This window comes from Solea senegalensis, linkage group LG6 (genome assembly GCF_019176455.1).
Source record: "Solea senegalensis isolate Sse05_10M linkage group LG6, IFAPA_SoseM_1, whole genome shotgun sequence".
NCBI classification, from domain to species: Eukaryota; Metazoa; Chordata; class Actinopteri; order Pleuronectiformes; family Soleidae; genus Solea; species Solea senegalensis.
In genome coordinates, this window is record NC_058026.1 from 6,210,056 (window position 1) to 6,227,641 (window position 17,586).

The window sequence follows — 17,586 nt, forward strand, 5'->3', positions numbered from 1 at the left end:
AGGAAGTGTTTGAGTGGATTACTAGCTATTTTCCCCTCCACCTTCTTTTTTTTCTTTTTTTCCCCGCGCTTCCTCTCCGTAACACATCTTCTCCTCATCCGCTGACGCCACTCCATCCTCTCCCTCGCCCGTCTGCCAAGGTGCTGGATGGAAAGCAACTCCCTCGGCAAACGATGAGTCTCACGCTCCCGAACGGCATCGCGAAACTCGCGTATTTGTCACAGCTGCGCGGCATGAAAGGATTTGAGGGAGAAATAGACCGCTGTAACACATATGCATTCGTGTTATTGCCAGACAGCCTCGCCGCTGGTGCCAATCTCGGGCTGCATCCACACTAGGGCCTCAGAACGAAGACGCTGCATTGTAGTGTGTGTCTAATAAGAACATTGTTGTTTCCCGTCAGTAATATTTTCTGCCACTGCAGAGGAGATCATGTGCTTCCCGTATACACTGGCGTGTGCATGTCCAGTGTATCTGAAAATGGAGTGTTTTTATGTGAAGAAGCCTTTTGTCAACTGTAGTCATGTTGACTTTACCGCTCATCACATCTTGAACCCGAGGCATGTTGTGTACATGTTCAAGCACATGATCCAGAGTTCCTGTCCCTTGGGTTTCATCGTCTGAGGCTGTGAAGGAATGCGAGTAGGTTAAAAAAAAAAGTTGCATCTACAGCAGAGTTGGATGTTTTCATCGCAGCTCCACAAGGGAGAAATGTTATGTTTAAATGCTTTCATGGCATTTGAATTTGTAATCACACTTGAGATCAATTATCCCAAACAACCTTGCACATAGGCCGTCAGAGCAGCCATTAACCAAGCAGTGCATGATTAGGTTTTTGTTTATCAGGCCCTGGTGTATATCATTGTCATTTTTAATCCAGTCGCTGTCAGTTGCATGCTCCTCCCCGATGCAGCCATTTATTCCCTCTTTGTTGTGCACTGCTTATACAAAGCAGGATTTATTTTTGCTCCTATAATGGTCATTCCAGCAATACGATAAGAGTAATGATGGAAATTAAGGTGTGAAATGTGTCTGACATGTAGAAAATAAAATATTTTTGATGACCTCATTTTTAAATTAGGGTAGGCAAAGGAAATTATTGCTGAGAAGAACATTTACAATCTTAATAACAAGCTTGCGCTGTATCCAGATGTTCCTATATCAAAACAATAAGGATTTACCTGTTGGAGGATTCTCTCCCCCACCAGTCGCTGTGTGCTTTATGAAGGAGGCCGCTTGGCGTGCACTGTTTGTCACTCCAGCTCAAACCCCCGGAGGGACGTGACAAATGTTCCACAGTAGCCCCACTCATCCAGTAGACATGCAAACCCAGTGGAATGGAGAACAATCTTTGTCCTCTTACGCCATGCCAGTGGGGAATGGCCCGCTGAGCTGAGAGGAAATTAGCTTTGCTAGGCCAAGTAATTAACTGGAAGTTCAGAGACCGGGCCTCAGGGAAACCTCCGTCAGTCCCAAACTCAGCAGCAGTAACCACCCTTTTGCTGCGTAACATCACTTCAGTCATAGTTGCATGACTTTGACGAGTGATTTAAATACACGCTCCAGCTGAGCAAGTCAGCTAAGGAGAGGACTGTCAGGTACGATGTGTATTGTAAAAGAAAACAACAACAAACAGCGCTTTTCCATTATACAGTTCGAGAACTACTCGCCTCGGTTCAAGTCTTCCCGTTTTTTTGCTTTTCCATTGGTCATAGTACCTGTTACTGCTAGGTTCCACGCGAGCAGAGCCGATACTAAAATGTGACGTCAACAGACTGCCGGCCACTGATTGGTCAGAGAGTGTTGTCAGTGGAAGAGTCGTGAGCACGACGTCCGCCACAAGAATCAAAACGAACAATGCCGAACTGTAGATCAGCTAATAATCCTGAAACATGCGTTAATCTCCAACAATTAGGAAGGAAATCTCTCTAAAATCTCCATATTTAACAGAAGAGTCTGGTGTATTTAGTGATCGTGAGCCGAACCACAACCCGTTCAGCTGTATTTCAGTTCAGTTCTGAACCATTCGGTGAACAAATCTTTTTAACTAAGTGATTCTATTGATTCAGAACACTGAAAACAACTGCTTTACAAGTCATTAGTTTGTGTGTTTGTGTCGCGTATAAAACAACGCCACAGCAGCACTATAGATGGAAAACAAAGTGCCTCATACCAAACCGAGTAGAGTAGTGCTCGGACTGTATAATGGAAAAGCACTGTAAGATGTAAAAACTCCAATATTATATGAGTAGCATGGGTTCAGAAAAATCTGCAGTTTTAAAGAAACATTTAACAGCATTTTCTACCTTGTAAACAAAGCAGCTTATTGTACAAAGGTTTCAATTGTGATTTGATATCTGAACAAATTGAGCTCATTCACAGCGTTTAAAGCAAATGCACAGCAAGTAAAGCTGTGACTAATATTTACTCCTTTCTGAAGTTCAACAGGCAGATGAGGACATTTGAGAGTGGGACTCAGGCATAAAATGCATTTAATACGTATGCATTCAGCTTTTAAGAGGCGGTACATTAGCATTTCTTAGTCATTTCCCTCTCATGCTGGGCTACCATTTTCTGTGGTGCACTTGTAATGCTGGTCAAGCAGCAGTGTTGCGATGCTTTGCTGCTGCTGCTGCTGCCACTGTGATGGTTTTTTTTACGGCCCCACCATCTGTTAAGAGAGCGGATAGAAAGTGCGATAACGTATCGAGAAAACAACATGTCAAAAGTGCTGCAGCTGACATCGCCGTTATCTCTCCGCTCTTACAACACCCAGGATGTAGTTATCCATTTCCTGGGGCGTCCATTTATCTCCTGCCCGTATTGCTGCATTATGTGCGTTTGATGTAATGTCTGGTCTGACGAGGATGACAGCAGGGCACGTGTGCAGCGCTCATTACTACGAATGAACGGGCTTATCTTACCACTGTGAAATGATGGGCACCGCTGATATATTCATATCAAGTTCAATTTTCCAGATTTCTTCTGGTCTTTGAGATATTGAAATCACTTTCAGTTCACTGCCACAGACTTGACTTGACTGATCGTGATTTCACACTTACTGTTACAGCAAAAGATGTCATTACCTGTCTCCTTTGGCGCCGTTATCCCCGTGGCTGCAGGTTAAACATGTGATTAATGTCTCATTCCCACCGGTGGAAAGAAACACTTTTGACCAGTGGGAATGTGTGTAATTGTCATTCACTCACAACGTCTGCACTGCAGTGTATGCAGGTTTTTATTGGATTCAGCTCCCGTCGGCATTAATAAGAACTCAAAAACAATTAGCTCAATCTTTTATTTCATCACATGGATCCGTTCGAATGATCTATTTCAAGAGGGACTGAATTAAAATCTACAAAATAATAACCACTGTAATATTGTCACTGAGCTCCACGCTCACAATTCATACGGGTGAAAGAAGAACCCACAGCAAACAGGAACCACTGGTAACAGTGATGACGTTAAAGGCACCTGGGTTTAAAAAAAGGAATCCCAGGTAAACCTGCTAATAGTTTTTCAGCTTCATAAATGTGAGTATGTTCTGGTTTATTTGCTCCAAATAACAAATAAATCATTGAAACTGAATATTTTTTCGATCATTTCCAGATTTGAGAAACACTGATCAACATTTTTGAACATTTTACCAAACGATTACTCAATTAATCGGGACAATTATCAACAGATGAATCAATTGTGGAAATAATGGCGCTTTTCCACTATACAGCTCCAGCACGGCTTGACTCTACACAGTTTGGTATGGTTTTCCATTCCATTGTGGGCGGAGTCATCATAGCACACACCTAGTAATCTAGTAAAGCATTTGTTTTCGGGTGTACTGAATCATTAGAATCAGTCGATTAAAAAGATTTGTTCATGGAATCATTCAGTACTTTCTACATGACCACAGAGCTGAAATATGGCGGAAGGGGTCACGAGATTAACCCACGTTTTCAGGATTTTTAAGTCTTTTGAATTGATCAGTGTCGACACTCTGACCAATCAGTGGCAGACAGTATTATCTCTGCTCGCTTGGAACCTTGGGAAAGATGGAAAAGCAAACAAAAACGTGCCGTGCCGGAACTGTGTCGTGGAAAAGCGCCATAACCGTTAGTTGCAGCCCAACCTGCTCATTTTAGTGTGAAAGAGTTTGTAACTTGATGGCCAAACTTTCTGTGCTGCTGTTATATTATTTACGCGTGGTGGTTCAGGGGGTGCGGGGGGCTTTTAATCTCGTGTAACAGAGTGCTGTGAATCTTTTTTTTTTTTTCCACTCTTTAAATGTGAGAGGAGTTGTGTGAGACGTGTCTAGGATTTAAACAGGAGAGAAATGCAAATTCTTGTCACCCCTGATGTAAACCCATTGGCACGACTCACAGGCGTAATGTCAACTCATCCTTTAGGCGTTTTGTGATGGAACATTACCTTAAAATGTTTTTTTTCATTGCATCGCATTGCAGCAAACTGCCACTATTGGTTTTTTTGTTGTTGTTCTTTTTTACTTTCCGTTGCAACACCTGATGTAATACACTGCATCACGCGTCGGCCCCCTTTAAGATGATTAGTTGTGTTCATTAAGGAGGGTGGAGACAAGGCCGTGTGATTAAGTAGAAACATGTTTGAAGGGCTTGTGGGACGCCGGGAAGACAGAAGACATAAAATGCAGAGCTATTGTGCTAAACGAGGCAGCAAAGAACTCTGGGATGCCTTAGAGTCGAACATCATTTACAGCTGGTGAAATTACCAATGCTGCGTCTCATCCCCACCCATCTGAGCCCCACACACACACGCACACAAACCGCAGTCCTGTTATATTATTCATCAGCGCTGAGTAGTGATGGGCAGTGACATGTTAAAATAGGACAACAGCAGTTTATCTTGCAAATGTCTGCTTAAATATTTCATCCACCTTTGAGAATCATCGCAGGCAACGCGCACCTCATCAGCGCGACTGTCAGCTCCAGACCCTCGTAGATGCTGCGGGGACTTGAACACGGGAGGACCGAGGCAACAAAAGAGGAGTTAAGGGCTGATGCTGTGACAGCTCTCGCTTCTGTAAGTCTCTGTGACAGTGTGGGGATTTGAACCCTTTTGTTTGAATGTGACTGATGGAAAGATTGATCTCCCACTCGTCCATCTCGCTAAATGAGCATAATGTATGTTTATGACAAAATAAAGACATTCTTGGTGATAGTATAGTGTCATTCCTGCAAGTTTGACATGATTGTGTGCTCTGTTTTGATGTAGACGCACACACACACAGACACACACAACTCCAGTAGCCCCCGATCAGCCTACAGGGCACCAATTACCCAGCTCTTCACCAGTGAGTTTCATTCCCTAGTCCGTGCACAGTCTCCAGCGAGTCTCCAGCCTCACAGTGAGCCACACTCCAGATACCAGGGACTCAATGAAATCCCTTTCACCTGCTTCATCACACAGGAAACAGATGACATTATTTCCAACAGCAAGATGGAGTTTTCTCTTGGTTTTATTTATTTATTTTTTTGTTCTCTTTGTCTAATCTGATAACAAATAGGAGTTGAAATGGAGGAAAATGTCATCAAGCAAAACTCGGTAGGATTTCCAAGAATACAACTCATTTATCAGCCCAAGATACAAAAAAAACACACCCTAATCTGTTACAGTATGAAAAGCAAATATTCCTTCCAAAAGCAATTTATTATAGGCAGGCACAGGACGGTATGAGATTCTGACTTTATGATGTAGCCTGAAGCAAAAACTTCACAATATTGTCAATTCCAGGTTTGGCAAACACCAATGGACATTTTTTTGACATTTAAAGAACCAAATATGTTTTTGATTCATTAATTCAATTACTGAAAACTTTTTCAATGCAATTCTTTTTTTTGACGAGTCGATAACTCATTGGCCCATGCCTATAAAGCACATTTCAGGGAACGACACCAAATGGACATGGTGAAGTGATAAGTTGAAGTATTATATATGATTATTATACATTTGATACACGTATTCACACTCACTTTTAGTGGGTTAGGTTGGTACCGTCGTGTGCATTAGCCAGGTTTAGCCGGTAAGCTAGCTATTTTTACATTTTGTGCATTTTTACGACATTCAACAAACAAGACGTTGTCAGCTGATGTGTGAGATCGACATCATTTTATGTTGCAAATAAGGCCTGTAGAAAACGACTAAAACATGATTTTGAAGTAAAAGGTCAAGTGTGTAATATTTAGGAGGCTAATGCTTCCTAGTATGTTGAGTCTCGGTGTATAATCGCTTGATGGTTTTGCAGCCATGTGTACTTCATGCAAGGGCCCAAATGGACAAAGTGTCACAAACTAAATAGATGATTATTTGAGATATTTGTATCTATGGGAACCTCGTTACATGAAGTTCCCAGCGTAAGAGTCCTCTGTTTGTTACGATCTGGAGCCTCATTCACTCATTCTCACACACCGCTTGTGTCTCCATAGCAATGACTGACAGCTAACGTGCATTCATGACTGGCAACCGGCGTGTTGCTACACTACAACAGAACAGGAACAACCAAAGACCCGGAGTGCTTCATGGACTTGGCGTCACAAGTCTGGGCCTTCCTGTGACTCACTGTTACCCACAGCACTATTATCACTGACTTAACTACAGAAATATCCTGCAGATTGTTTCCTCTCAGTGTGTGTGTGTGTGTGTTTCCTGGAGAAGTCCATATTACGCATTCTGATTTCCCCCTTATGTTCCATAGTTGCACCCAGCCGCCTGACGACGAGCCAGGCGTCCTTACCGACTGACTGACCGACTGTTTGTCTCCCTCTTATTGTCTGACTGACTGCTAGCCCAACGGAAGGTCACTGATCCACCGTGCATCTCCACAGGCTTTCCTTCACCGTCAGCCTGAATTATTTATGCGGCAGATTTTTAGGAGAACTGAGGGAATGGCCATGTGAAATTACCTTGCATTGATCCTGTAAGTTGAGAGAATGGAGGTGTGTATCTTTGTGTGTGTGTGTGCGCGCGAGGCCTGACAGATCAGAGAGCGCTGAGAAACATTCACGTGTTTTCTGTCTTGATTTAAACATCAATAGCACCCTGATTACAGGTTTTAACAAATTACCCACCGTTGTTTTTTGTTTCCCGAGCTGCTTTATTGTTACGGTCCTTGAATCCTTCTGCACGGGGTCTGATTTTGTTAACAGCACCCTTTAACAACCAAAAGTGAAGGATACAATGATGATTTTTATCAGGTTAATAATTGGTGTGTGCCTGCAGAGGGCAAAAGGTTCATTATTTGTACCAGTGATTTATCCAGCGAGGGAGCAGCTTCTCCCAAACCAATCTCACAGATCTCTTTGTGAGGAAATTTAGAGCCTTTCACCCGAGCTCTGATGTACAGAGGTGGACTCTAAGGGAGCTTAGATCCCACATTATTCTGGCTTAATCACATTATCTATATACTCCTGCCCTGACCCACAGTGAAACCCATCCACTCCACACATCTCTCACATCCGGTTAAAATCCAATTTTGCATTTAACGCCCTGTTCATAACTAAATCAACAAACTGCATCCAAGTGAGCCGGATGATTTCTCACACACGGAGGTTAGGGTTCAAAAGAAGAGCGCCGTTCACTTGCCACCGTTGAAATTCACTTTTCTTAAAAGGATTTGCCGGATCTCAGCATGTGGCCGAGAGACTGCTTCATCATGAGACAGCAGATTGCAATCTTGTGACCTGTGAGCGTGTGACTGCCAACCTTGAGACAGCAAATCTATTTAGGCAGTAAACTGTTCTTGTGCTTGTGCAGCTGAGGTTTGATATAAAGGCCGGGAACTAAGTGAGCATGACACGTTGAACAAGAAACCGCATTGTTCCCACCAGCTGTCACATGAACAGTTTCATGCTGTGTGTGTGTGTGTGTGTGTGTGTTTTCTCACTGTGCACTCCTGGCTGTCTTCACGTTATACTCTCTGTAAGTACAGTTGAGCGTGGGGTCAGATCGACACCAATGACAATCCAATGAGGCAGATATCGTAACCATGCTTAGAAACTCACCCCAGACAAGCTCAGGAGCAGAGGGACGCCACCCTTCATACAAGGAGGGCGACGACAAGGTCCTTTCAGCATGTGTTTATTCTGGAAAATCATCTGGAACACATCTGCTACTGATCCCATTGTGTGGAGGACACTTGATATAATATTCACTCAGCACCAACGTTAATGTGTTTCAGGAGTCTGGCGTCATTCACAAAATGCTGAGATGTCACTGATGGACCACAGCACGTTTATTTTCATGGGAAAAGAGGGATAAGTCCATTCAGCAAATCTTAATTAACCGACAACTATTTTGATCATCGATTAATCGCTTCGAAGATTTTTTCATGATTAAAACGAGATTTCCGATTGTTTAAGCTTCTTAAATGTGAGTATTTTCTTCATTTCTTTGCTCTGGATAACAAATAAATCACCAAATGTTAATCAAACAAGACATTTCCAGGTTTGACAAACACCGATCGACATTTTTTAAAGGTTTTCTGACATTTTAAGGACCAAACGATTAAACGACGAGACGGTAATGGATCGATTATGAAAATAATCGTTAGTTGCAGCTCTATTGTCAACTGATTGTTCTTTAAAAATGTAAACTCATCAAATTCCCCAATATAACGTACATGATCCGTCTGTCTGTCCATCTACGTACCTGTCCGTCCCACTTTACTTTCAGTCATGAGGCCAGACTGTCACAGGGACGACACACAGAAACAATTTTAAAGTAGATGATGTTTTATTTTAAACTTGTCATTATGATATTAAAATTGATGGCACTGTTTAATGACAGGAAAATAACAACCTCCACGTTTATACCTGTCCCCATAAGTCTTCCTTTCATGTGAGAATTCGCTTATTTGCCACAACACCAGGTTTTTTAGTGATAGTACCTGGTACCTGGTACTTTCAGTACCTGCTCTGGTGAGGTTCCGAGCGAGCTGAGCCGATACTAAAACGTGACTTCAACAGATTGATGTCCGGGTTAGGGTTAGCACGAAAGTAATTTAACAATGCAGAACTGTAGATCCAGTTACTCTAGACTAAGACTTATGTTAATCTCCAGCAAGGACATTTCTAAAATCTCAACACCTAACATCTGACGCGGTTGTGAGCCCCATCAGAACCCATTCTGCTGTATATTAATTCAGTGACAGTGTCAGGCGGAGTCGTGTATAAAACTAGAATGCGGACTCAAACGCACAGCTCGACAACAGTCTCAGTTTGAAGAGAAGAAAACACCTTTTACTGGTATTTGAAAAAAAAAAACTGGTTTTCCAAAAACGCACAAGGCAACAAAAGAGGTCAAAAGGCTAAAGCAACTGATCTTAAATAACGGCGAGGACGTTTACTGGTCAGCAGACACAGGAAACATGCAGGCTAAATACACAGGTGGAGGGATAACGATAAACAGGTGAAACACATCAGGGCGGGGCAGGTAATCACAGTTGAGGGAAACTTCACAGGAAGCAGACACTGAAACTGAAACAATGGTAATTATTTCAAAATAAAACTCCAAAATAAAAGTGGACTCCGCCCACTCTGAGGCCGTACTGTAGTAACAGAAAACGACGTTAGATGCTGATGTGTAGGCCCCACCACAATCGCTTTCTTTTAAGACTCTGTAGTGAGATAATAAAGGAGACACAAAGAGATTAATGCAAAACCAATTCAAAATCCCACAGAGTGCTGTCTATAGTATATAAAATGGCTCAGTTTATAAGCAGCGGGTATCCGGGACTCGGAGGTTCAATCAATCATAGCCATTTATTAAAAATGAGGAAATACGCCAAGCATGCAAGCGCGTACCTGTGAGTGTGTGAACAACAAAGGTGAAGTGATGTGTAAATATGTGTAACCTATAGAGACCTTGCAGATCATCTCATTAGCAGCTGCTCTCTGTCATGTGCCCTCGACGTTGTGGTTGCTGAGCTGAGTTGCTGTGAGTGTGTTAAGCCAGATTTATCGTGTGTTAGTTATGGAGGGTATGTATACAAAGCTGCTGCAGCTGCGTTGGTATGCACCACCAAAAATGTAAACGCGAAGAGCAACAGAAGCATTTGTGGTCACTTTTGTTTTTGTTTCCCATACAAAATAATCAGGAGTAAATAATCATCTAACAGCACACCCGTCATTTTTCTGTGAAAGAGGCTTTCAAAAAGGTTAGGATAAGGAATTGTTTCTCTGTCATCAATCATAAACCGCATTCACAAACTGCAGGGGTGTCACTGTTACACCACTCTATGTCTGCATCGATCCATTAGAGCATGTTAAGACAAAGTCCTTCCTCCAAATAAATCAGCTTAATAGCTATCAGCTACGCATCCTGTCGACTTTTAGTGTGTCTGTGTGTTTGCAGGAAGCGGGATGCACGTGATCGTGTACTTACTGCTCTCTAACAGGTCTATAAGCTCCGGACTAACCATGAAATCAATCCCACCCCAAACATCCTGACCTCCAAATGAAAATGCCCCACAGCTGCTGATCGCTACCACCCTTTAAAGACGTTTCATACCTCTCAGTGCCGTCTTGCCTCCTCCCCCATTAAAGACAAACAGAGTGAGGAAAGGGGTAGGTGGAGGTGAAGGCGGCCCCTGGAAATCTTCCGCAGAACTCTGCGGTCACAAGAGCGTCATGAATCTTTAATGTGGGATGTTGGTGCGCCAAGGAGAGGAAATGTGCTGAAAATACGATTATGGACTCATGGGGAGGAAATAGTGGAGTGGAGCGAGAGAAGGAGAGGCAGAGAACGAAGCGAGTGAAAATAATAGAATTGTTTTGAAGGAAGGATAGAGCTTTTTTTGTTACTGCTCAAAAGCCAACACATTATAAGAGAAAACTTTTTTATTTAAAAATAACTTATATTGTATATAAATAACATCATTGCGTTGGACAGCAAATCAAAACAGCAAAGAGACCAGAGGTCACGTGTGTCAGGATAGAGTCAATTTCAGTCCAGTAGTGTGATGTTATCTTGAACTGTACTTGAGAGAGCGTGACCCAACATTCAGTGAACAAAGCTGTTCAGTTATGAAACCAAAGACTGTCTTCCCTCTTTGTCCCCTGTCACTGCTTTTCATTTTACACACTCAATGAAGTGTACATTATAAAAAACAGAACTTTGTAAGTAGGGGTGGTAATCACAATACGTGATACATGGTCCATGATACCAATACTTTAACAAAACAATGATTCTGGCATAATCAATATATTGCAAAACAATACATCACGCGATACATCACGATAACTGAAGAAAACAAAACGTCAGGATTTCTCTGTTTATTCACAACAGAGAGAACACATTGCATACAGTCTATGTATTGAACTCCGCCATTATCCTGCTATAAACTCCAGTTTTGACCCACCCCGACATGTAAACATGTTAGTCTACATTAAGTTACTACTGCATATAATGTATAACTCTGTCGGACCAGGGTTAGCCCCAAGCTGACTTGGGTGCTCTGTACATACCCCACAGTTCCCACCGTCATTTAACACAGAAGAATTAGACAACTGTGACAAAAACATAGTGGAATTTCAGCTCGTACACTTTTTTGGACGGACAAGAAGACTGATTTTATGCTCTGTCAGCTTAATTAATTGGATATTTTTGAAGTAAATGGACGCTAGGAAGACTCTGAATGGTGCTTGACATGCTAACAGCTAGCTGCACGCTTAACTGGAAACTGCCTGATACAAACAAGCCAAAAGGGGTGAGTTTCTTCCCCTGGAGCAGAACAGAGTCACACACACACACATTCAATAAATCAATTCTCCATTGTTGCTTGTATACTGGGACAGAGGCAGCGGTGTAATTGGACAGCAAAGTCATGCTACTAGCTCCAACTGTAGCGCCACTTGAAACACAAACTTTCTATATGATTCTCACTCAGCCGCCCTGTGAACGCTGTTGTCGCTCTGAATCTTTTTATTTCTTGACATAAAATGGTAGGAGTTTTACCAATAACATTAATTAGGGTCCCACTGCAGGTTTAAGAGAGCCAGCGCCAATACTTGCTTATTTTAAAACTGCATACAAGTTCCATGTATGTTCTGTATTCCAAGAGTTATTCCCCAGTAATAGCTAGTTAGAAAGAATGTGTATATTTGTGCTAAGTACGCATTGTAGCTGCCGCAATGGATGACTGATGGATGAATAAACTGTCGTTGATCTGGAAAAACGTCATAGTTCATCAACTGTCTCGTCAGAATTCTTGCACTAAAGAAAAAGCTATTTACTTTACTTTAAGTGCCAAACTGCTCCCTCATTTACTATTCTGTCCGTTTTCCGAGTGTCACAGTCATTTTCTAAAACAAACCCAATCCACTTTTTACATGCACTATATTTCCGGCTCATAACAACAACTGGTAGCGCTCCATCAACATGTTTTATGTATGAGTCATTTTTCCTGGTTTTGGCAGTCTAAACAGACAGACATCAGCTCTGTCATTATTGATTAATGAGGCGCTCTTCCGCCATCAAAACAACACAATTTAAACTCTTCTAATCTTCCATCTCTCTCTCTCTCTCTCCCTCTCTCCCTCCTCTTGTCTCTTGGTCACAGCTTTGATATCAGCTGGCTGCTGCACAAACAACTGTAGAAATGTCAAGTTATGGGACAGGTAAGAACTCCTCACCACCTTGTTTTTTTGTGTCAATTAGAGCTTTGGAGTGAATAGAAATTGCATGAATCGTGCACTTCCTTTTACTTGAGTCTTGAAACCTATTTACATTTAATTGTTGGGTTGGAGGTTGCATGTGTGTTACATGTAAAACTATAGTGCACCAATTCATGGTGCACTATAGTATATATATATATATATATATATATATATATATATATATATATATATATATATATATATGTACATATATATTCTTAAATTTCATTTCCAGGTTTGACAAACACTGGTCGACATTTTTCAACATTTACTGACATTTTATTGACCAAACGATTACTCGAGTAATTGAGAAAGTAATCGACAGGTGAACCAATATGAAAACACTTGTAATAGGCAAATAACTTTGTGGGCTATGGGATCTACTGTGTCTATCTCTTTGACAGGGGCACTAAAAACTAATTACATGCAAATTTCAAGGAACATTTCAGATATTTTAGGGGCATTTCGCCCTGAGCCATCACTAATTTCTGACCCTGCTGGAACACACTCTTGTAACTTTGACTTTTTTCCCACTTTGTCTCAAAAGTTTTATGATCACAATTCACCTTGAAGCTGGTATCCGCCTGGTATCTATGTTAAATCTGTTTTTAGAAGGATTTCCTGAAATATCAATGAGTGAAACCAAATGAATGGGGAATTTACACCCAGACGCGGAGCCGTTCTAAAAGTGGATAGTTATGCTTTCCATTGTGACCCCGCGTCATTGTAGGGTCACTCAGTGACTTAAGCGTGATGCACGAGTCCCCAGATGACTAATGTGCTTGCATGTGCTTGCTCTGGCCCAGGTGTAATCACAGTGGGTTTACATTAGGACTACAGAGTTAGAGGTGACCCTTTCCTGTCCCTGTGCACCATCCTACATCTTCATTCAGCTCCCAGTGGGAGGGCGAGATGGCTGTGTTAATATTTAATGAGTGCAAGACAAGACTTTCCCCCCCACTTTAGAGGGTAGTTGTGCCCCCCGGCGACTTCACGAACATGTGCACTACCATGTAGTGTGTAGTGGCACGAGTCGCACACACAGTCGTGAAATGCTCTTAAAAGATACGGTGACTTCAGTCTCCCGGCTTTGGCTGCACATTAGTATTTTCACCCATCACTCCTGTGCCTGCAGTGTTTCCGCCCACTCTCACTTACTGTACCTCATACAGAAAAAATATCAGTGACTCAGGTAGGAAGAGGAAGAAAGTGTACTTTATGTCAGCACATGATTTGTGAGCTCAGAGGAAAGCAACAAGGATGTGCTTGCAGTGCAGACTGAAGTCAGGTCCCATGGCTGCACCTCGGCTCCTCACTGCAAAAACAACAAAAGCCTCGCTTCACTTGAAGCTATTCACGCCACCATTACTATACACCAAAGCCCCGCACATTGTGCCTCTTACAATCGCAGCTAATGTTGTAACAAATGCCTTTATTTGTTGTTAATAAATCATTTGCTAATACTTAATGGGCCGTGGACATCTTGTGCAGCAGCAGATTGTTTAGCGTCCGGATCATTTATGAACAAAGATTTGCATCTGCAGATTTAATGGGTTGTTGTCAGAACTCTCAATGAGATGACCTTCAAGATGAGTTTCACTGTGAGTGACCTTCTACTTATCTGGCAACGTGAATAAGCCTTTTTTTTTTTTTCCACAGGAGACATGTTTGCCTGATGTGTCACCTAAGAAACGTGGGTGTAAATAATGAATTAAAGGCGGCTGATATCCATTCGAGCGCTTCAGGGAATTAACACTTGAATAAAACTGAGCTGTTATTAGCAACACACGTCTGACACCGAGTCAAATATCTGCTGTCAAAAAAAGCCCCTGTTTTATTCAGATAAAGTTTGAATATGAAACAGTTGAATAATATTAAAAGTTGACTAATGGATCACCGCACACTGTGGAATTGGATTCTTTTCACGTTGCAGGCAATTATCCAACAAACGTGCTTTTTTTCTTGAAGGCCACATTTCATCCTGTTAAAGTGGGATTTTTTTAATGAGTGACAGCTGTAATTCTGATGTTCTTCTGAAAGAAAACCAAACCAAAGGCTGTTCAGGATAGAAAAATACAAACTTAATGTTGCTGTTAAATTTCACACTCCTCGTGTACAGATGCATTTGCCACTGTGCTGGATAGTAAAACATCTAGTGTATAATTAGTGTTTATAACATAAAGTTAAAGTTGTAAACAGACTAAAGTTGAATAACAACAGTGATCAAATGTGGATAAAGTATGATGTGATTTGCCACTAATCAAATAAAATTTAATTGGATTTGGATGAAACGCTAACACAGAGTACTTGCAGTTTGTGACTGATGTGATGGATGATTTCTTGTGTACCTTTTATGACTACTTATAAGTGATTATCGATCAAGTATTTCACAAACTGATCTAAACCGGGTCTCTTGTTGCTTTCTTCTAGCTTTGATGCCTCTTCTTGACCTCAAATGGGAACGACGGGCTCCTCGCACAGAGGAGAAGTCGCGGAGGTGACGCCCTCCCGCGTCTCTGGCCTTGATCGGCGCGACGAAGGCCCCTGGTCGCGGCCACCCGCGGCCCCCTGCGGTCTGTCGCCCATGGCCTCATCCATGTCCACAGCCCCGAAACAGCCTGCCTCCATTTTTTGTTTCGACATATCGAGAGTCTGAGGGGAGACGAGATTTCCCTGAGAGGATGCTATTAGCGTCGGGTCGGTACACGCCGTGACGACTGCCACAGCTAAATTTTAAAATTAGACTGGATATCTCTCCCTGCCAACTGTGACACGGCTACCTCCTGGAGAGCACCCAGAGTGCAGGAGGGGAGGGGGGCTGGTGAGTGGAGATGGAAAGGACTGTGCACTGTTAGTGCTGCTACCCCCTGTTTACAAATGTAGATCACCGGTGGAGAAGCACATAAATGAAACTTTCTAAATCCTGCTGTTGTCAAGTTAAACAGTTTTGCTATTTTGTCCTCTATCTCCCTTCCATTTCTCCCCCACTGTTCTTCCCATTTTCCCCCGCGCTCTCTCTCCGTCATCCTCGCTAAGACTGGTGTAACCTAATGTTCTGTGTTCTGGTCTCCAAATCCAGCCGGTCTCATCATACTGTATGATTGCCTCCATCTTGTCTCTTGTTCCTTGCAAACACCTTTTTAACTTGAACGTAAAAGAAAAACAAACAAAACAAAAAACTAATTTGTCAAAGATGTTCTAGCAAAGAAAATAATCAACTTCCTGTGTCTTAAACCGAGATGATCAACATTACTAGCTGCTGACAGATGTTCTAGTTCTATAAGATGCAATGTTCAGGTGTATTTTCTTTTCTTTTTTGTATTATCTTCTTTGCTCCCCTGAAGCGCCTATATTTAAGCTGGGGCGGAGATTATACGTTTCTCCATGTTGTTGTTTTTTTTTACAAGGAATTAAAGTCCAAATAAAAAGTAGATTATTGGATTAGTTTTCTATATATATATCTATATATCTATATATAATATGATTATTATTTTTGACTTACTGGTATTAGAACTATTATATTAAAATGCATATGATATATATATCAAATAATAAACAGACTTCTTTACGTAAAAGTGCACCTCTTGTTTGCGTTTTATTTCAACATGCTGATTCGATTTGGGGGGCGGGGGGGTGGCGTGTCCGCCGACCTCTGACCCTGCAGTGAAAGGTCACATCCGACTTAAAATTAAAGCTAATTTTAAGGTTGGGGGGGAAAAAAAAATCTATAAGAGGAACAAAAAAGGGTCAGAAAAGGCAAGTTGTTGCTCAGCATTGTGACCGCATGCAATAAAGAGATCAATTTTGCAGCACATGTTAAACGTGACCCCGCCCACATGTTCCCGGCTCTTCCTGTTACATCGGGGACAATAGCAACACAAGAGAAACAATGTCCACTTAGATGACTGGAACTTCCTTCCTCTGTCCCCATCACCTTCCTTCAACACAGCTGTGCTCTGACTCAATGTATTAGGATTTTAGCCACCATGCTGTGTATTTGTTACCTCTGCAGGACTTTGTTCTGGCTTAAACTTTGGGACCAGTTGACTTGGTCGGACCAAAACCTGGTCCGTTTAGGGCTGAGATTTGAATTGTGGTTAGGTTACGGTTAGGGTTGAGTGTGTGTGTGTGTGTGTGTGTGTGTTGTATGTATTGCTTTGTGAGGACCAGAAAACTTGGAAGGGAGTGAGGACATTCTGTCTGGTCTTCACTCTGTCTGGTCTTCACTCTGTCTGGTCTTCACAGCTTTAGAGAGGGCTTTTGGGGGGTTAAGACAAGGTTTTGGGTTAGGTTTAGAATTGGGTTTAGGTTAGAGTTAGTGTAAGTGTCAGGCATTTCATTGAAACCTCTCCAAAACTGATCCAGCATCCGGATCATTTATGGCGTGCTGTTGAAAACTTCTGAAAACACTTCTCAATCAACATTACGTAGTGCATTCGTCGGGGACTATTTTCAGCTGCGGATTAGTACACGTTTGCCGCCGAGTGCGACAGCGGGATGGTTTATGTGGGGCTGAGTCGGACTCCAGCGTGTCATCCAGTGCAACGTATCACTCAGCTTTTTTGTGACGTGATGGAGCTTTTGTGGATCAAAGGAATTAAATATCAGGCTTCAGACAGACAACACTCAATCGAATTAATTCATGATTTTGGTGTGTTCACGTTATACAACATTAATGTGGCACAGTTGTTGTGGTCACACGGCACATCTCCAGGAAGTTAACCAAAGTCAGTACAAGGTCACAGATGCCCACAGGTTCTTGGGCGTGAGAGTGTGCTGATCTGGTAACTCTGCACTACCTCCCCAGAACATGCAGAAACTCCTCCTCCTTCTTCAGCTTTCACTCATTCATTTACCCCAGGGGTGTCAAACTCATAATTCACGTGCCACATACAGCCCA

General features: G+C 42.2%; 1 protein-coding gene across 4 annotated transcripts in view; it reads left to right on the forward strand.

The window, feature by feature from the left end:
- ccdc85al (coiled-coil domain containing 85A, like) overlaps positions 1-16,259 on the forward strand; it is a 34,019-nt gene extending 17,760 nt beyond the window's left edge. For all 4 annotated transcript variants that reach the window (XM_044027935.1, XM_044027937.1, XM_044027934.1 and 1 more), the window contains 2 exons: positions 12,590-12,647; positions 15,117-16,259. In XM_044027935.1, coding sequence (XP_043883870.1) covers positions 12,590-12,647; positions 15,117-15,135 — 77 coding nt within the window. In that variant the 3' untranslated portion in view covers positions 15,136-16,259. The remainder of the gene's footprint in view (positions 1-12,589; positions 12,648-15,116) is intronic.
- Positions 16,260-17,586: the final 1,327 nt, after the last annotated feature.